The 21,447-nt window shown below is 42.3% G+C and overlaps 1 protein-coding gene across 1 annotated transcript in view; it reads left to right on the forward strand.

The window, feature by feature from the left end:
- The window catches only part of LOC139415619 (potassium voltage-gated channel, subfamily H (eag-related), member 5a), a 117,453-nt gene that overhangs the window by 92,629 nt on the left and 3,377 nt on the right, over nt 1–21,447 (forward strand). The window contains exons 10-11 of the mRNA XM_071163734.1: nt 5,451–5,703; nt 7,371–7,567. Of these exons, the coding sequence (XP_071019835.1) occupies nt 5,451–5,703; nt 7,371–7,567 (450 nt within the window). The remainder of the gene's footprint in view (nt 1–5,450; nt 5,704–7,370; nt 7,568–21,447) is intronic.

The raw sequence follows: 21,447 nt of genomic DNA on the forward strand, positions 1-21,447 counted from the left end.
GGTCCCATGGTGTTTATACTTGCGTACTATTGTTTATACAGGTGAACATGGTACCTTCAGGCATTTAGAAATTGCTCCCAAGGATGAACCAGACTTGTGGATGTCTACAATTTTTTCTGAGGTCTTGGCTGATTTCTTTTGATTTTCCCATGATGTCAAGCAAAGAGGCACTGAGTTTGAAGGTAGGCCTTGAAATACATCCACAGGTACACCTCAAATTGAATCAAATGATTTCAATTAGCCTATCAGAAGCTTCTAAAGCCATAACATCATTTTCTGGCATTTACCAAGCTGTTGAAAGGCACAGTCAACTTAGTGTATGCAAACTTCTGACCCACAGGAATTGTGATACAGTGAATTAAAAGTGAAATAATCTGTCTGTTAACAATTGTTGGAGAAATTACTTGTGTCATGCGCAAAGTAGCTGTCCTAACCGACTTGCCAAAACTATAGTTTGTTAACAAGAAATGTGTGGAGTGGTTGAAAAACTACTTTTAATGACTCCAACCTAAGTGTATATAAACTTCTGACTTCAACTGTATGTGCAAAATCGGTCACATGTAATAAAGGGGAGTGCACTATAATAAACAGTATCCAATAGCTTAAAGAAGTGGCAGCGGCGTTCATATAGGCTATGTTGTCATAGTCTAGGGCTGACAAAAAAGTTGACTGAACAAATTGTTTTCTACTATCAAGCGAAAGGCACAACTTATTTCTTCGGTAGAAAACCAGTTTGATTCTCAGTGTCTTTGTTAGCTCATCTACATGTGTTTTAAATGACAACTTGTCAACGATCCAATGGCAAGGTATTTACGGTGCATTCGGAAAGTATTCAGACCCCTTCACTTTTTCCACAATTTTTTACGTTACAGCCTTATTCTAAAATGGATTAAATTGTTTCTTTCCCCTCACAAGAGCCCATAATGACGAAGCAAAAGCAGGTTTTTAGAAATGTTGGCAAATATATTAAAAAAACAACTAAAATATCACATTTACACAGGTATTCAGACCCTTTACTGAGCACTTTTTGAAGCACCTTGGACAGCAATTACAGCCTTGAGTCTTCTTGGGTATGACGCTACAAACTTGGCACACCTGTATTTGGGGAGTTTTTTTGGATCGGGAGCATCGCAGCACAGCTATTTTCAGGTCTCTCCAAAGATGTTTGATCGGGTCCCGAAGCCACTCCTGCGTTGTTTTGGCTGTGTGCTTAGGGTCGTTGTCCTGTTGGAAAGTGAACCTTTGCCCAATCTTTAGGTGCCTTTTGGCAAACTCCAAGCGGGCTGTCATGTGTGTTTTACTAAGGAGGGGCTTCCGTCTGGCCACTCTACCATAAAGGCCTGATTGGTGGAGTGCTGCAGAGATGGTTGTCCTTCTGGAAGGTTATCCCATCGCGACAGAGGAACTCTGGAGCTCTGTCAGAGTTACCATCAAATTCTTGGTCACCTCCCTGACCAAGGCCCTAAGCCCCCGATTGCTCAGTTTGGCCAGACGGCCAGCTCTAGGAAGAGTCTTGGTGGTTCCAAACTTCTTCCATTTAAGAATAATGGAGGCCACTATGTTCTTGGGGACCGTCAATGTTGCAGAAATGTTTTGGTACACTTCCCCAGAGCTCAATTTCGAGTCTCATAGCAAAGGGTCTTCTATGTTTAATACATTTTTAATCTAAAAACCTGTTTTTGCTTTGTCATTATGAGGTATTGTGTGTAGATTTATGAGGAATTCGTTTTATTTCATCAATTTTAGAATAAGGCTGTATTTAAGATACACTTCCTGGTTAAGAAGGAGAAAAGTTGTGTCACAGCCGGCCGCGACCGAGAGGCCAATGAGGCGACACACAATTGGCCCAGCGTCGTCCGGGTGAGGGGAGGGTTTGGCCAGCCGGGATGTCCTTGTCCCAACACACTCTAGTGACTCCTTGTGGCGGGCCGGGCTCATGCACGCTGACTTCGGTCGCCAGTTGTATGTTGTTTCCTCCAACACATTGGTGCGACTGGCTTCCGGGTTAAGCGATCAGTGTGTCAAGAAGCAGTGCGGCTTGGTAGGGTCGTGTTTCGGAGGACGCATGTCTCTCAGCTTTCGCCTCTCCCGTGTCCTATTGGGAGTTGTTTATGATGGGACAAGACTGTAACTACCAATTGGATATAGAGCAATTGGGGAGAAAAGGGGGTAACAAAAAAATATCAAGGAGAGAAGTTGAGAGTATCAATGCTTCTAATATTTTTGTCAAACATGAAAGCTTTGATATAGGGCGGTAGATGTTTAGGTCAATAGGGTTCCCGCCCTTGTGACGAGGAAATACATGTCCTGCTTTCCAAACTTTAGGAATAATTCCAGAAATAAATGGGATGTTCTTGAATTGCTGTGGCATTTGCACCCCTCGCCTTTACAACCATGAAAAATACTTTCAAATTATAAATAAACTCAGCAAAAAAAGAAATGTCCTCTTACTGTCAACTGCGTTTATTTTTAGCAAACTTAACATGTGTAAATATTTGTATGTCAATATTCTTGTATAATTCTTGTATAACAAGATTCAACAACTGAGACATAAACTGAACAAGTTCCACAGACATGTGACTAAGAGAAATGGAATAATGTGTCCCTGAACAAAGGGGGGATCAAAATCAAAAGTAACAGTCAGTATCTGGTGTGGCCACCAGCTGCATTAAGTACTGCAGTGCATCTCCTCCTCGTGGACTGCACCAGATTTTCCAGTTCTTGCTGTGAGATGTTACCCCACTCTTCCACCAAGGCACATGCAAGTTCCTGGACATTTCTGGGGGGAATGGCCCTAGCCCTCACCCTCCGATCCAACAGGTCCCAGATGTGCTCAATGGGAATGAGATCCGGGCTCTTCACTGATCATGGTAGAACACTGACATTCCTGTCTTGCAGGAAATCACACACAGAACGAGCAGTATGGCTGGTGGCATTGTCATGCTGGAGGGTCATGTCAGGATGAGCCTGCAGGAAGGGTACCACATGAGGGAGGAGGATGTCTTCCCTCTAACGCACAGCGTTGAGTTTGCCTACAATGACAACAAGCTCAGTCCGATGATGCTGTGACACACCGCCCCAGACCATGACGGACCCTCCACCTCCAAATCGATTCCGCTCCAGAGTACAGGCCTCGGTGTAACGCTCATTCCTTCAACGATAAATGTGAATCCGACCATCACCCCTGGTGAGACAAAACCGCTACTCGTCAGTGAAGAGCACTTTTTTGCCAGTCCTGTCTGGTCCAGCGACGGTGGGTTTGTGCCCATAGGCGATGTTGTTGCCGGTGATGTCTGGTGAGGACCTGCCTTACAACAGGCCTACAAGCCCTCAGTCCAGCCTCGCTCAGCCTATTGCAGACAGTCTGAGCACTGACGGAGGGCTTGTGCGTTCCTAGTGTAACTCGGGCAGCTGTTGTTGCCATCCTGTACCTGTCCCGCAGGTGTGATGTTCGGATGTACTGATCCTGTGCAGGTGTTGTTACAAATGGTCTGCCACAGCGAGGATGATCAGCTGTCCGTCCTGTCTCCCTGTAGCGCTGTCTTAGGCGTCTCACAGTACGGACATTGCAATTTCTTGCCCTGGCCACATCTGCAGTCCTCATGCCTTCTTGCAGCATGCCTAAGGCACATTCATGCTGATGAGCAGGGACCCTGGGCATCTTTCTTTTAGTGTTTTTCAGAGTCAGTAGAAAGGCCTCTTTATTGTCCTATGTTTTCATAACTTTGACCTTAATTGCCTACCGTCTGTAAGCTGTTAGTGTCTTAACGACCGTTCCACAGGTGCATGTTCATTAATTGTTTATGGTTCATTGAACAAGCATGGGAAACAGTGTTTCAACCCTTTACAATGAAGATCTGTGAAGTTATTTGAATTTTTCGGAATTATCTTTGAAAACAGGGTCCTGAAAAAGGGACATTTCTTTTTTAGCTGAGTTTAGTTACCCATCATATGTGTTTTTGTTTATATTGAAATGTTTATTAATGAAAATATTGAACTGTTTATACACTGCAAAACAATAAATGTGATATGTCATACCATATATTAAAGTTGCTATGTGCAAAAATCGCTCTGCCATTTCCTGGTTGCTAAAACTCGAATAGTTTGCCTAATTTCAGTTTATGTGACAAAATAAACTAAAAACTTAAGAACCGAAAGCATAGAAATAGCGCACATAGAACAGATCTACTGCTTTTTAGACTTGCTTTCAATGAGAATGATAGATCTATAACTCACAATTCTTTGAAAATTTGGTCAGGTTGCCAAAAAGTAACATATTGCCACTTAATGTTTATATATTGTTTATAGTACTTAGGGCAGGCAAATTGTCCAGTCGTGATAAGTAAAGTTGTAGTGACATGTTTTGCTGATTTAAAGAGATCAATCTATTATTTTGAATGCTGGAAACTAAGCTAAATTATTTAATATATTGTACAGATCAATAAAAACTAAGAAGGCTATTAAAATGATCTTAGATTTGAGCATCTGTGGCCTCCATTTAAGAAAATTCTCAATTACCTAACATGTGTGACCCACCACCTGGATTCGGTCCTATGTTGCAAAATTTGAAATGTTTTTTTTTTTACATTGGATAACAGTAGAGACTCAGAGCTAGAATCAAATGTCTCTTTTTTTTTTATTTGTGGCAATACTTGGGAACAGACTTCCCCCCAAAAAAGTTGTACTGCTGAATTCTGACCTGTTGCTTACCCCTGGTCTAGGCAATCTCAATCAAACACAGCTGAGGTATTTTTTATTATTTCAAATATTGTAGTAATTGAACCCAGGTCTGTAACAAATTAATTTTTGGGCGCTACTTTCCTGCAACTTTACTATCAATAACTGTAAATATAGGTTTTACAACATGAGGACACTGGGATTCCATTGAATAATTTAAAAAAAAAACATAGGCTGGGATTCAGTCTATAAAGCTGTCAACAATGCAGCTTTTAAAGGCAATGTTCCCGCGTTTGCAGTGATCGCATTCATGATAAATTCTGCAAATGCCGGCTCAATACGAAAGGTACATTTAAAGTCAGTTACAGTTACACCAGTCACTGTTCTATAAACTTGCTTGAATTGAAGTGTTTTCTTTTCAAGACTGGTGTGGTAATATGGAACACGCCAATGTGATTCTCACCAACATAGTCAAATGTACAGGCTTCAGTGTGTAATATCAGGGAATCATACAGTATATCTATTCACTGTGTCTCAGCCTCTAACAAGCCATACAAAATCTAAACAGTCAGGGAGCATTAAAAATCCCCAAAATAATAGACACAGGAGTATTTGTTTTTACAGTTTGGTGGCAAGCCACGAATGCGGCCCCTGGAGCAATATAAATTAGACACCCCTTGAGCTTGCTCTTGTTGAAGATGCTCTGTAACTTGTTTTTAACACTATCCCAGTGTTAGTGTGACCAAATTGTGCTCTTGTACCCTCCCTTTTAGGTCCTGTCAATCTGTCCCAAAGATATGCGAGCAGACATCTGTGTCCACCTTAATAGACAGGTGTTCAATGAGCACCCAGCATTTCGACTGGCCAGTGATGGCTGCTTGCGCTCTCTAGCGGTTGAGTTCCAAACCACACACTGCGCCCCAGGGGACCTCATATTCCACGCTGGCGAAAGTGTTGACACCCTTTGCTTTGTAGTATCCGGGTCATTGGAAGTTATTCAGGACGACGAGGTCATCGCCATTCTAGGTAAGCACCGCTGGGATCTGTGGCACCCCGGATTAATTCGGAATCAATTAAGGATTAAACTGAGAGGGGCACGTATGTTTGTCTTACAATACCCTGATAGTGCTTTTCATTGAATGACAATCTATGAAATTGACATTTTGAAGCAATAGATCGATTTTTGTTATTATAGGGAAGGACAGTTATACTATGCTCTCAAGGCAAAGTTCAGCAGTGTTTAAAGGGATAGTTCACCCAAATGTCCTTACCCTGTAAGCTGTCTATTGACAAGGTATGAGAGAGAGCTATGTTTTATAAAAAAATATATATGTATTTCTTTATTTTGACAGGGAGTCATGTTGAGAGACAGGTCTATTTTTCAAATAATCTCTGCAGAATACAAAATACACATCAGTTACGAATACGAAAGGTAAGGGGGAACACTTCAGCATGTTTAACGGTAGCTCATGTGAGGTACACCAATCTGGCCACTGTTCCAAACGCTAACGTTTTACAATTTGTGGCACACATTGTCCAAATGAAAATAAGTAACTTCATTGAGCTACACAATCAATTTGACATACTTTAGGATAATTTGGACATTAAACTAGAAAATGCTGCTATACCTGCCCCAATGCTACCTTGTCCATAGACTGCTTACAGGGTAAGGAAACCAATGTGTAATTTTGGTGAACTGCCCCAATGTTCGCTGGCTTTGAACACAATCGGTTAAAAAGCCACTGATTACGGTGATTAGTCCACTCGAGCCGACTGTGTACTGTATTGTTGCTGGCTGTCTGTAGATGTGTTTGCTTGTCACTGATGGATTAATCGGAGTAACCAGAGTTTTTTTAAAATGTTGTGTTTAATGCCGGCGAACAGCTTTTTAAACACTGCCTATGAATTAGATTTTTTGAGAATCAACACAATAACCATTGAACAGCAGGGAATCTTCCTTGCATGAGTTACCTTTAAAACTCCCTGAAGTGTTCCCTCTACCAAGTTTTTTCTAGATTTTGAATTGTGGAATAACTACACACACAACAATCGCTTTGCTCTGTCATTGTGCTTAAAGGCCCAATGCCGCTGTTTTTATCTCAATATCAAATCATTTCTGGGTAACAATTAAGTAGAAACAAAAATAGCTTCTGAGCAAAGAACCATTTCACAAGCAAGAATTTTGCTCTTAGAGTGGCCTGAGCAGGGAGGAGAAAACTGAAAACAAAATGTTATTGCCAGAGAGGTTTGGAACGCTGTTTCTTATTGGTCTATTAACGTGTTTGACTGCCCCAGGCCTTTAAGTTTGAAAGGCTGGAGAGGGTGGCAAAGCAACACTTTTCCTTAAGTTACTTTGTTGATGATACTAACCAACTCATTTTATAAATGCAAACAGATAATTTGTCAGAGTAGGCACATTTGCTATTTAATGCAACAGTTTTTGTGACGATATTACACACTGAACATTAGATTTTGACATTTGTGTGCATTACATCATCAGGTACTGGTTTTTATCAGCAAAAAGTCCGTTTGATGGAAACACACCACTGGTGGGAGAATTTGCATATTTTCTTTATGCCAATTTTAGAATATTCGCATGAAAATCTGTCACCAATTGCAGGGAAACCTAACTAGTAACAAATTGTTTTTGGGTGTTTTTTTCCCAAAGTAATGCTACTTTTCCTGTTCCCCAGGTAAGGGAGATGTGTTTGGGGATGTCTTCTGGAAGGAAGCCAATCTGGCACATGCTTGTGCCAATGTGCGGGCTCTCACCTACTGCGACTTGCACGTAATTCGGAGAGATGCTCTGCTGAAGGTGTTGGAGTTCTACACGGCTTTTGCCAACACATTCTCCCGCAACCTAATTCTCACCTGCAATTTGCGCAAACGGGTAAGGAATATGCACATTCATTAACACAACAGACAAGACAGCAGCACACCTGATTCCTATCTCAGCTGGTAGAACGTTTTATATTGCAATTCAGCTTCTGCACATTTAGAGTTTTTGGGGCAGGTTCAGTTGATCATTTCATATTTATGTGTGTGTGTGTAAGGGTGTATGTGTTGGGGGGGGGGGGGGGGGGGATGCATGAATGCGCTTCATTGTTTAATTTCTCTCCCTTACAGAACACTGTTATGAGAAAATCAAAACTGTTTAAAAAAAAATGTAACCACATTATGAAGTTTGAGTGACTTAGGCTGAAGTGAGCACATTTACTGTAGGTGAACTCAGTCTAAGGTGTCCAGAATGTGTACTCTCTCTTCCTGTCAATGTCTTTCTTCATGTCTCATGTCTCCTTTCCTACGGTTCGTAAGACATTCTACTCGAGCTTGAATGCATTGAGTTTATGTTTTCAAATTGAGGTCCATGAACGATTCAAAAATAATCCATGAATGTCAGAAAGCCTGCAGTATTACGAGTGTGTGTCACATTGGAAGAGAGACCATTTAACTTGTCAAAAATACTTCCCAGGGATACTGTTTGGTCTGAGTTGGTCTGTGTAATTCAATCTGGGTGCATTTAACTATTTTCTACAATATACTTTCACAGGTCTGTTTGATTTCCACAGAAGCATGTCTTGGGAGGAGGGAGTTGACATTTGATATAGAAATGGTCAGTGCTGTGGTTTGTAGATGACCTCGCTAAGTCAGTCATGACAGCAAACCTGGCTGAAAAGTTCATGAGTGTAGCCAGTGTTGGCTTTGGGATTTCTAAATCTGAGTCAACTTCCACCAACTCGGACATGCTGCTGTACAAATCAAACACACTAGTGGAAAACTTGTATAAACAGGAGACAAAGGGCTGTGAGACATGGGTTTGATTCTAGACACATGAAAAGTGGGATGTATACAGAGGGTACGGGGCAACAGAAGACAAACAGCAGAGGGGCTAATGACCTTGGAGATGGGAAAAGGGCTGATAAACCAGGGGGAAAGTTTGCGGGACTCCACCCGGAGGGGCAGATCCCGGGTGGACAGCCATACCTTCTGTCCGAGACGATACCGGGAAGCCAGGGTCCAGTGGCGGTCCGCTTGTTGTCAATACCTGGAGATGGTCTTGAAGGGCCGACCGGGCTCTCTTCCAGGTATGACGACAGTGGTGGACAAACATCTGGGCAAAAAAAAAAAAAAAAAATATTAGCATATACATTTGAACCCCTATTCAGCTCCAATCAGTACTGTGCTGATCCTGAATTTTTTGGGAAAGAAAAGGTCCGTCGAAATGACAACAAACATGCCGACCTCTTCCTCTTGCTCAGGGAAGAGTGGGGGCTGATCACCCTGGGAACGCTCAAAGGGCGAGAGACCTGTGGCAGAGAAAGGAAGGGTGATGCAGGAGTATTCGACCCACACTAGTTGCTGGCTCCAGTCGGTGGGGTTAGTGGGGACCGAGGCAGCGAAGAGTCGTCTCCAGGTCTTGGTTGGCTCGCTCCTTCTAGGTTGGCTCGCTCCAACAAGATCTTGGTTGGCTTGTTGGACTGGGGGTGGAACCTTGAGGACAGGCTGGCTGACGGGACGAGAGCTGAGGACCCTGGTGAGAGGCCATGTCCACTGGGAGTCCATGGATCCAGAAGATGTGCTGCACCATGAGCTGGGCTGTCTCTTTGGCAGAGGGTAGCTTGGGGTGAGGAATGAAGTGGGCGGCTTAAAACCGGTCCACTACTGTCTGTCAGGATGGCAGTGTTGCCATCAGACAAGGGGAGACCCATGACAAAGTCCAGGGATATGTGAGACCAGGGATGGTGAGGGACAGGCAGAGGTTGAAATAGACCAGCCGGAGCTTGCCGAGGAGTCTTGTTCTGCACACAGATCGTGCATGCGGTGACAAATGTCAGGAACCATGGTAGGCCACCAAAAGCATTGTTGCACAAAGGTCAGGGTCCAACGGGAGCCCGGGTGGTAGGCAAGCCTGGAGGAGTGGGCCCACTCCAGGAACGAGGAGAGGACCCATCAGGAACAAACATCCAGTTATCTAGCCCCCCCCTCTCATCGGCCCCGGAGTCGATGAGTACCCGTAGAGATTTTGACTGGCTCCCCCATACCAAAATAGCATGAAAAGGGGTGCGAGTAAGGGGAGAGAGTACTCGCTCCTACTGGTGAGCCTGGTCTTTTAGTGGACAGGTGGAGACGAAATGACTAGTCCTGCAATACAGGCAATTCTTAGTGTGAAGCCTGTATTCGTCTGGAGACAGCCTAGCTCTGCCTAGTTGCTTTGGCTCTGGAAGAGGTGAATCGGCAGACTTCGGAGACTCTCATGGGAACTCTGGTAGCCTCGGGTTCTCTCAGCAACGGTGCTGTCGGGGCCTTTCGGGATGCCTCGGAGGCGAGGTGGAATCCTTGGGCAGGCAAGTGAAATTGAATCTCCTCTTTTTCCTTCGTTCCCATAGTTGTCCATCGAGCCAAATGGTCAAGGCGATGAGCGAGTCGAGATCTGTCAGTAGTTCCCGGGCTGCGAGCTCGTCCTTTACTTCCTCCGATACGCCGCGCAGGAACATGTTGAACAGCGCTTCAGGGTTCCAGGCATTCTCAGCTGCCAACATGCGGAAATCCCCCTTATAGTCTGCCACACTGCGGGAGTCTTGCCGAAGCTGGAGTAACTTCTGTGCAGCCTCTCTCCGGGACAATGGAGCATCGAAAACCATCTTTACCTCCCCCACCATCTCCTCCAGACTGAAGCATGCGGACAACTGTTGTTCCTATACTGCCGTAGCCCAGGCGAGAGCCCTCCCGGACATCAGCGTGATGAGGTACGCTATCTTAGAGCGGTCCGAGGGGAAGGAGGAGGGCTGCAGCTCGATGATGAGGGAACACTGAGGAGAAACCCCTGACAAGTGCCGACTCTCCATCAAGGTGTTCTGGGGTAGGAAAGTGGGGTTCCCGGGAAACCGGGGTGGCCAGGGAGGCGGAGCTGCTAACAGCCGGGTTACTGAGGTGCTGGGAGGTAACCGTTGTGGTAGGCTCCCTAACAGAAAACCTGCGGAATTGCTCCAGCAATGTGTTCAACACTAGGTCATGTTGTTCGGCCAAGGTCTGGAACCCTTCCATGAGACCATGAAGCAACTCCTCGTGCATTCCAATGGTGGCTCCTTGGGAGGAGATGGCGTTGTCTGTAGATTGCTGAGGAACCAAAAAACATTTTAATCCATTTTAGAATAAGGCTGTAACGTAACAAAATGTGGAAAAAGTCAAGGTGTCTGAATACTTTCCGAATGCACTTTCCGATCTACTACTGTATCTACTACTGTATCTTGCATTTTGTTTCACTGCTTATTTATACACTGGATTCTCAACATAGCTCACTGTAATATATCTACTGCTGTGTTATTCTTAGTATATATTTTTGGTGTATATATGCATAGATTGCATTTCGATAGCAAAAAGCGGGAGAACGGGAAAAATGCTGGTTGACTTGGAAAATCATACAAGACGAACTGGCACAGAGAGACAGGAATCACAGGGATAAATACACTGGGGAAAATCAGCGACACCTGGAGGGGGGTAGAGACAATCACAAGGACAGGTGAAACAGATCAGGGCGTGACAGATATTTGGGTTGTCAACTGGATTCGTTATGACATTCTTGATGATTATTTGTGCACTTTTTTTACATTTTAGCTGCACTGTTAGGAGCTAGTAACACGAGCATTTCGCTGCACCCGCTTTAACATATGCTAAACTGTGTACGCCACCATTAAACTTTGATTTGATTAAACCTGCTCCATACATTCCATTATAATGTAGTAAAATCCCATGTTGGGTTTATTGAGGCCAATTATATTACTTGATACAGACCAATCTGCTATGGTCCCATTGTAAGAATATATTTTAATTTTGAGTAATTATGTGTTACGATATGCATTCCTATGGAATTTTACAACTCAAAATTGAATCTTCAAACATATAAAATTGATATTTACATTGACAACTGCGGCCTCTGATTGGCTGAATTCTCAGGGCGGGAGGTGTATGTCAAAAACCGAATGACTGCTGCACATGCTGCCACTTTTTTGAACAGATTAAATTATACTATTTAGAAGGAGCAGCCAGCACCAGGGAGAACGGTTGGCACCAGTTACTACAGCTACCAAGTCAGATGGCCCTCATATTTCTACAATGTATTTTCTTAAAATCTGATTTTAAATCTAACCCTAACCTTAACCCTAATATTAACCACACTGCTAACCTTATGCCTAACCTTAAATTAAGACCAAAAAGGTAACTTTTGTTTTCATTAATTTTTACGATTTAGCCAATTTTGACTTTGTGCTTGTGGTAACTAGTGGAAACCAGGGAGAACGCAACAAGCATGCAGATGCAATAAGTGAAAATACATTGTCTAACTGGAGATAGCTAGTTAACATAATGTCACAAAGCATGATGCGCTAGCCAGTTTAACTTTCATTCAGAAATTATTTTATGTTTCCCGATTTAGTCAGATATTTGTTTAGAAAGACTAGCTTCAGCTATGCTTATCAAAGGTTAATTTGACCCAAAAAAAAGACCAAACTATTTATCAATGTTTCTCAAAATTACTGTATCTGGCTAATTTATTTAATCGTGCTTTGTGATACACCCCGTTTTATGCTGTTTTAGTCCACACAACATGTGGCCTGATCACCTTCAGTAGAACCTGATGAAAAACACGGGGAAGCAAAATTTGCCATGCTTTTTCGTTGCGATGAGCTACCCAATGGGATGGACCATTCTTTTCTCTGCAATACATTTTTTTTACTTAACTGGAAATCAAATGATCCATCATTGTTAAGACAGTGGAGGAATTAAATGCATTATTATTTAATATTGAAAAAAAGTGGGCCACTCTATGCTGTATGGCAGCCACAAGATGGGTGTGGAAACTGAGGGAACATGTATGATGTCTTTAATGTTTGTTGAAATGTATGCATGTCTGAGGTGGTGGTTTTTGTCTTTATTCATATTTTTTATGTTGGCTGGGTATTAAGTCCTAGCCAAAGTCATGTCTAGTTTAGTGGATCCATGTCTGTGAAATGTTAAGTTGCCTATGTCTATAGTAAAAATAAATAAATATTTTTATATTTGGTATAATAATAATTTGCAATGCTCGCGCACAAAACTTGGCCGTACTGTGCCTTCCCCGTGGCCTCTGCAATGGATTATTCTAGGCACGAATCAGACAGTTGCCGCGTGTGCTATGAAAAATAAATACATTTGTGACCACTCTACTAAAAACAATCTCAGCCGACCAACAGCCTATCGACCAAACAATCGACCAGTCGACTAAATGGGGTCAGCCCTGTTTCAAACAGAACCTATTTCAAAGGAAACAAGAACTCATTGAGATCAGGTGTGGATAATTAGTGTGTGGGTCTAACACACTTAGCAAGATAGAGGATAGAGAGAGTTCTATTCATACTGAGAACAAAATGTATATGACAATACCAGTCAAAAGTTTGGACACACCTACTCATTCAAGGGTTTTTCTTTAGTTTTTTTATTTTCTAAATTGTAGAATAAAAGTGAAGACATCAAAACTATGAAATAACACATATGGAATCATGTACTACCCAAAAAGGTGTAGCCACCCTTTGCCTTGAGTGCTTTGCACACTCTCAGCATTCTCTCAACCACCTTCACCTGGAATACTTTTCCAACAGTCTTGATTGGGTTTAGATCGGGTGATTGTGGAGGCCAGGTCATCTTATGCAGCACTCCATCACTTTCTTTCTTGGTAAAATAGCCCTTACACAGACTGGAGGTGTTGGGTCATTGTCCTGTTGAAAAACAAATGATAGTCCTACTAAGTGCAAACCAGATGGGATGGTGTATCGCTGTAGAATGTTGTGGTAGCCATGTTACATAAATGTGCCTTGAATTCTAAATAAATCAGTGTTACCAGCAACACACCATCACCCTTCCTCCTCCATGCTTCACAGTGTGAACCACACATGCGGAGATCATCCGTTCACCTACTCTGCGTCTCACAATGACACGGCGGTTGGAACCAAAAATCTAAAATTTGGACTCATCAGACCAAAGGACAGATTTCCACCTGTCTAATGTCCATTGCTCGTGTTTCTTGGGTCAAGCAAGTCTCTTCTTCTGATTGGTGTCCTTTAGTAGTGGTTTCTTTGAAGAAATTTGACCATGAAAGCCTGATTCACACAGTCTCCTCTGAACAGTTTATGTTGAGATGTGTCTGTTACTTGAACTCTGTGAAGCATTTATTTGGGCTGCAATCTGAGGTGCAGTTAACTCTAATGAACTTATCCTCTGCAGCAGAGGTAACTCTGGGCCTTCCTTTCCCGTTGCGGTCCTCATGAAAGCCAGTTTCATCATAGCGCTTGATGGTTGTTGGGACTGCACTTGAAGAAAGTTCTTGAAATTGCCCATATTGACTGACCTTCATGTCTTAAAGTAATGATGGACTGTCATTTCTCTTTGCTTATTTGAGCTGTTCTTGTCATAATATGGACTTTTGTCTTTTACCAAATAGGGTTGTCTTCTACCTTGTTACAATACAACTGATTGGCTCAAATGCATTAAGAAGGAAAGAATTTCCACAAATTAACTTTTAACAAAGCACATCTGTTATTTGAAATGCATTCCAGGTGACTATCTCATGAAATTGGTTGAGAGAATGCCAAGAGTGTGCAAAGCTGTCATCAAGGCAAAGGGTGGCTACGTTGAGGAATCTCAAATATAAAATATATTTTGATTTGTTTAACACTTTTTTGGTTACTACATGATTCCATGTGTTATTTCATAGTTTTGATGTCTTCACTATTATTCTACACTGTAGAAAATAGTCAAAATAAAGAAAAACCCTTGAATGAGTAGGTGTGTCCAAACTTTTGATTGGTACTGTACATGTTTTTAAATAATATTCTTAGAACGTTCTCTGAACTTTACTAAAGTTCTCTTGTGTGTTTTTATAGAACGTTTTAACGTTCTCTGAACAATTTGAGAACATGACTTTAAATAGAATCATGAGAGAACCTGTAGGAAAGGTTATGCTGAAGTAATTAAATTTCCACAGAAGAACATTGTTTCTTAAAGTTCTCTGAACTATTTGAGAACATTGTCAATGTCAAACCAGTGGGATAATATTCCTAGAACATTACCAACATTTAAATGAAATGTAACCACATTTGAACTTTTAGGAAATGTTCAGTTAAAGTAATGACATTTCTTTTGTTAAGTTCCTTAAATGTGCTGAGAATGTTTCAAAGCTAAGCAACTATCCTGCATCCTTCCCTGAACAACCATGCTCTCATCAAGCTTTAAGAAAAATACGCTATACAGTGCATTCGGGAAGTATTCAGACCCCTTGACTTATTCCACATTTGTTACATTACAGCCTTATTCTAAATTGATTAAATTGGGGTTGTCCCTCATCAATCTACACACAATACCCCATATATATGGAGTATTGTATTATATTTTTTTGCAAATGTATTTAAAATAAAAAATGGAAATAATACATTTACATACGTATTCAGACTCTTTCCTCAGTACTTTGTTGAAGCATGTTTGGTAGCAATGAAAGCCTCGAGGCTTCTTAGGTATGATGCTACAAGCTTGGCACACCTGTCTTTGGGGAGTTTCTCCCATTCTTCTCTGAAGATCCTCTCGAACTCTGTCAGGTTGGATAGGGAGCGTCGCTGCTCAGCTAGTCTCAAGTCTTTCCAGAGATGTTCGATTGGGTTCAATTCAGGGCTCTGGCTGGGCCACTAAAGGACATTGAGATTTGTCCCGAAGACACTCCTGCATTGTCTTAGCTGTGTGCTTAGGGTTGTTGTCCCCTTGGAAGGTGAACCTTTGCCCCAGTCTGAAGTCCTGAGCACTCTGGAGCAGGTTTTTGTTACGAATCTCTCTGTACTTTGCTCCGTTCATCTTTGCCTCGATCCTGACTAGTCTCCCAGTCCCTTCCGCTGAAAAACCTCCCCACAACATGATGCTGCCACCACAATGCTTCACTGTAGGGATGGTGCCAGTTGTCCTCCAGACGTGACACTTGGCATTCAGGCCAAAGAGTTCAATCTTGGCTTCATCAGACCAGAGAATCTTGTTTCTCAAGGTCTGAGAGTTCTTTAGGTGCCGTTTGGCAAACACCAAGCGGGCTGTCATGTGCCTTTTACTGAGGAGTGGCTTTTGGCTGGCCACTCTACCATAAAGGCCTGATTGGTGGAGTGCTAGGAAGATGGTTGTCCTTCTGAAAAGTCATCCCATCTCCATAGAGGAACTCTAGAGCTTGATCAAGGTGACCACCGGGTTCTTGACCAAGTCCCTTCTCCCCCAATTGCTCAGTTTGGCCAGGCAGCCAGCTTTAGGAAGAGTCTTGGTGGTTCCAAACTTCTTCCATTTAAAAATGATGGAGGCCACTGTGTTCTTGGGGACTTTCAATGTTGCAGAATTTGTTGGGGTACCCTGACATGCACTGTCAACTGTGGGACCTTATATAGACAGGTGTGTGCCTTTCCAGATCATGTCCAATCAACTGAATTTACCACAGGTAGACTCCAATCAAGTTTTAGAAACATATCAAGGATGATCAATGGAAACAGGATGCACCTGAGCTCAATTTTGAGTCTCATTGCAAAGGGTCTGAATACTTTTGTAAATAAGTTATTTCTGATTTTTATTTGTAATACATTTGCAAACCTGTTTTCGCTTTGTCATTATTGGGTATTGTTAGATTGATGAGGAAAAAACCAAATCAATTTTAAAATAAGGCTGTATCATAACAAAATTAGAAAATTGTCAAGGGGTCTGAATACTTTCCGAATGCACTGATCTAAGTAATACTGTATATAATCAAAGCATCACTAAGGGCAGCACAGAAACCCAGAGTCAAAAAGGGTCCAGAGATGGAGAAAATGAGGATGGAGACGATTTCATTATATGTACGCCCATCAGATATATATTACTCAATATCCTATCACAGATGTCACGTCTGTGAATTGCTGGATATTTCAGTAGGCCAGTAACAAGAGCTTTGCTGTTTTGGACCCAATAACGGACAAGGAAAAATTTGGCGGGAGTGAGCTGGCAACTGGAGGGTTGCTGGAATCAGAGTTTCAGGTGCCACCTTCTGCCTTTTGCCCTTGAGCAAGTAATTTAACTATCTAATCTGCTCCAGGGGCACTGTTCTGCGGCTGACCCATACTGCTTTCAGCCTCCTGGTGTGCGTGTGTTTGGCGGGGTCAGGGGAGGCATAGCTCTGCGAATCTTGACTGCACAAAATCTATTATTAGGCAGGGAATACTATTTGTAGATCAGTGATTCTACACCTCACTTTGCTCAAAATGATCCTCTCCAATGGACTCAAAACTTGTAGCATAAAAAGTGTCAATTAGGGGCAGTTAAATGGGAGAGTCAATGGGGCGGCAGGTAGCCTAGTGGTTAGAGCTTGACAAGGTAAACAAGGTAAAAATCTGTCGTACTGCCCCTGAACAAGGCATTCAACCCACTGTTCCCCGGTTGGCTGTCATAAGAATGTGTTCTTAACTGACTTGCCTAGTTGAATAAAGTTACAAAAAACAACCATGGAAGTGTGCTGCATTCATGACCAAGTGGGAATTTATCACATACGACTGGGACAAATCCCCATGAACAGCCTTCCAACTGGTAATTAGTAGTGAGAAACTCGTCTGTTTTTCCTGAGCAATGTTCCCTCTAATCTGCGGGAACGCAACTCCCCCGCACAGAAGAAATATCAACCTGCACGAGATTGAACTACTTCACTCAACTGTCTAGAGTTTTCCCCTTTAGTGAACACACTACGTTTCCCTTTACTGTGAGAATTGTGATGGAATCAATCAATATCATCCACTTTCAATGCAACATACCGAAACAGAACAAACTATGCAAGATTTTGTTCGCAGAACTAACTATGCAAGAGCAGGATTCTATTGCATTGACACTCAAGACTCAGACCGTACTCTACATAGACCAGTGCAGAAAAAACAATCAGAGCTACAGTAGGACTATATGCAAATAGACCATTGCCATATATGGATCTGTGCCATTCACGTTGAACGGGACTGTGTTTACAGCATGAGCGGTCATTTTTTGAGATCAAAGCGAGAGCTGCATGTAGCCAAGTGTGCACATTTGTTCTTATCCTTTGTACATTTCTAGACATTTTTCACAAGTGAGTATGAAAATAGCTTTTTTTGTCTTAAAGGGGCATTGTTGTATTTTTAAAAAGGCTTGAAGAAGCTAAATAGCCAATAGACAGAGGGTAGCATGATTTTGTCTGATTCTCTGTAATAATGGTATGGGAATAATAATGCATTTTATTTTGTAAAGTGGTTTCTTGCATCAAACAACAGTGGTCCTTTATATCTCAGTTTCGTAGAGCATGGTGCTTGTAATGCCAGGGTAGTGTGTTCAATTCCCGGGTCCACCCATACATAAAATGTATGTATTGGGTCCGATCCTTAAGAGGTTTTAAAATGTTAAGGTATGCTTTTTCTCCATAGTTTTTGATGCTAAGCCACTCTGGTCAGCCTACGTTATGATCAAATAGCCACAGTACCTTACTTGACCACGGTCTAATACTGTAACTTAAAGCGAATACAGCCTCAGTGTTCACAGTAAACCGCCACTGGAAGTTGCACAGAATTTTCACAATGTTCAAGTTTGTGCTCAGAAGACCTGAAATTTGCTCAGTGCCGGAAAAAAATAGAGGGAACATGGATCCTGAGTTTCCACTTCTCCCACATGGTGACCTCTGACGTCGCCTACTAAGGAAATTACATCAGTTAAGCAGTTAAATGCAACAACAAAACATTATTTATAAAAATAAATCAATTAATGTTTGTTTTTTCATTATAATTTCTTTACAAGAATGATGGCTGTACTTTTAGTTACGGCTTACGCAGATTGTTGGCCATTAGCCAATCAACGTTTCTCAAAGAGTTTTCCCAGCCCACGTCCTGGCAGGCTTTTTTTGGCTCTTGGTAGGCCGTCATTGTAAATAAGAATTGGTTCTAAACTGACTTACCTAGTTAAATAAAAGTTAAATAAAAATAAATCAAAGCACGTGAATGCATCTAACTGGAATTTACAACTTCATAGGTGGTAAATTTCCACCTCCCAGTTGGTTACAAACGCAGCATTATGTAGAAAAGAATAGCAAATCCAAGATCAGATTTTTTTTGTGTCTGGACAGGACCTGGGCATCACGGCAACTCACTCACTCACTCACCCACTCACTCACTCACTCACTTACTTACTTACCTTGGCACGTAATGGACAGCTATTAATAGGTTAATTAATAGACATTAGACTAATGGAATGGATTTAGAACTCTTATTTTGTAAGGGACATGAAGTATTTTTTTGCTTTATATGCAAAAACAAGCCATTTTTCAGTAGATTTGTTTTATATACAAGAAAGAAAATAAGTGTTTTCTCGTTTCTGATTGCGCCGATTTAATGCAGAAACAAGTTATCCCAACGTACCCTTGGCAGCCACTGTCTTTTGATCTTTCTCTCTCCCACAGTTAGTCTCTAAAGCGACTAAGTAAAAACGTGGCAGTTTAATCCATTTGAAGTGGCAGGGGGGGCTGAATTTATTGTTTCCCAGGAGGCTCCCTGGTTGATGAGAAGTAACATGCAATGGCAGAACATGTAGGGGTGCTAAAAGACCATGAAGGGATAACCAGGGACAAGCACTGCTCTATTTTTACCTCTATTAGAGTTTTTTCCAATTCTTTACACACTAAAACTGGCCCATGAAGCACAATGACCCAAGCCTGTAACTCATTTAGCAGAACCATACACCAAATCTGCAATACTACTGGCACATGTTTTGCTTTACACTCAGATTGCAATTCTATACCAAATATTTGACCAAACACAACACACAATTCTCTACCTTTGGCATAACCTTCACAGCTAAAATATCTTGTGTGCAAATGAAAAGCAACACTCTTCAACAAGCTAAGTTCAATTACCAATTGATCACTTTCACTCTTCACATGTGCAAACGTTAAATGCGTAAATGTTCACTTTGCAATCACACCCTTGGTATGGATAAAAAGGCCACAGGTGAGTACTTCTGTATTTCGAGAACAATGGAAGCAAAATTGGCAGAGAGAGATCGAGCTGGAGGTGGAGGTGCGGGTGGAGGTGGAGGTGGAGGTGGAGGTAGGGGTGGAGGTAGGGGTAGAGATGGAGGTGGAGGTAGAGGTGGAGGAAGACCGAGAAATTCGGGCGACCGTGGTGGACCATGTCGTCAACCATGGTTTGACCCTGAGAGAGGTTGGGCAGAGAGTGCAGCCCAATCTGAGCCGCTTCCCCGTAGTGTCCATCATCTGGACGTTCCAAAATGATAATAGGTATGTACTGCAGACATTGGACCTATCTACTACTTTTACTACTTGACAGTAGAACAACGTAAAGCACAGTAAAGACGGTAGATTCCAATACATAATGTAAGGGGAAACAAAGTCCATGTTTCATGTACTGTATGTATGAAATTGAGAGCCATATGACTTTGTAACATGTTTATCTTTTATACTGTATTACTGTCGTGTTCACTGTACTGTATGCTATTTTGTTGTTGTGGAACTGAAAGACGATCACCACTTGGAGGTAGAACGCGTCTATTTACAGACTAACAGGAGGCTGCCACTGTGCAAATGCCATAAGACTGCGGGAAATCCAACGACAGATTATTGAAAACCCTGCCATTTTCCAACCATAGCCTGCATCCTTAAGATAACACCATCTCCGAATGAAGCACATCTACAGAGTCCCATTTGAAAGGAATTCCCAAAGAGTGAAGGATAAACGGTACAAATATGTGCAAGTAAGTAATGTACTAGTATTACACTCTTGAAACATTGCCAGTGAACTTTACTATACAGCAATTCAAGTATTCACTGTCATTTCAGAGAATCATGGATTTGGATGCAAGTCCCATGCCCCAGGAAATCAAATTCATAGATGAGGCTGGATTCAATTTGGCGAAGACGAGGAGTAGAGGAAGGAACATCATTGGTCAACGTGCCATCATTGAGGTACCTGGCCAGTGCAGGGGAAATGTCACCATATATACAGCTATGAGCCACAAGATTGTATTTATCATCATTAGTCATTTAGGTCAACATTGGATCATTCAGAGATCCTCACTGAACTTCTGGAGAGAGTTTGCTGCACTGAAAGTAAAGGGGCTGAATAATTTTGCACGTCCAATTTTTCAGTTTTTGATTTGTTAAAAAAGTTTGAAATATCCAATAAATGTCGTTCCACTTCATGATTGTGTCCCACTTGATTCTTCACAAAAAAATACAGTTTTATATCTTTATGTTTGAAGCCTGAAATGTGGCAAAAGGTCGCAAAGTTCAAGGGGGCCGAATATTTTCGCAAGGCACTGTACATCAGAGTTTCAGATGCCACCTTCTGCCGTTTGTGCCCTTGAGCAAGGCATTTTACCCCCGCCCTGGAGCATATTAGGGGTTTAGCCTGAGCCAGGGGAGGCCTACGCAAATCTTGATTTAACTAAATCTATTATTTGGCAGGGAATAGTATTTGTATATCAGTGATTCTACACCTCACTCAAGATGATCCTCTGGGGCATCCCGAGTGGCGAAGTGGTCTAAGGCACTACATCGCAGTGCTAGCGGTGCCGCTAGAGAAGCTGGTTAGAGTCCAGGCTCTGTTGTAGCCGGCTGCGACCGGGAGACCCATGGGACGGCGTACAATAGGCCCAGCGTCGTCCGGGTTAGGGGAGGGTTTGGCCGGCAGGGATGTTCCTGTCCCATTGCACACTAGCGACTCA

The sequence above is a fragment of the Oncorhynchus clarkii genome, chromosome 8 (assembly GCF_045791955.1).
Source record: "Oncorhynchus clarkii lewisi isolate Uvic-CL-2024 chromosome 8, UVic_Ocla_1.0, whole genome shotgun sequence".
Taxonomy (NCBI): domain Eukaryota; kingdom Metazoa; phylum Chordata; class Actinopteri; order Salmoniformes; family Salmonidae; genus Oncorhynchus; species Oncorhynchus clarkii.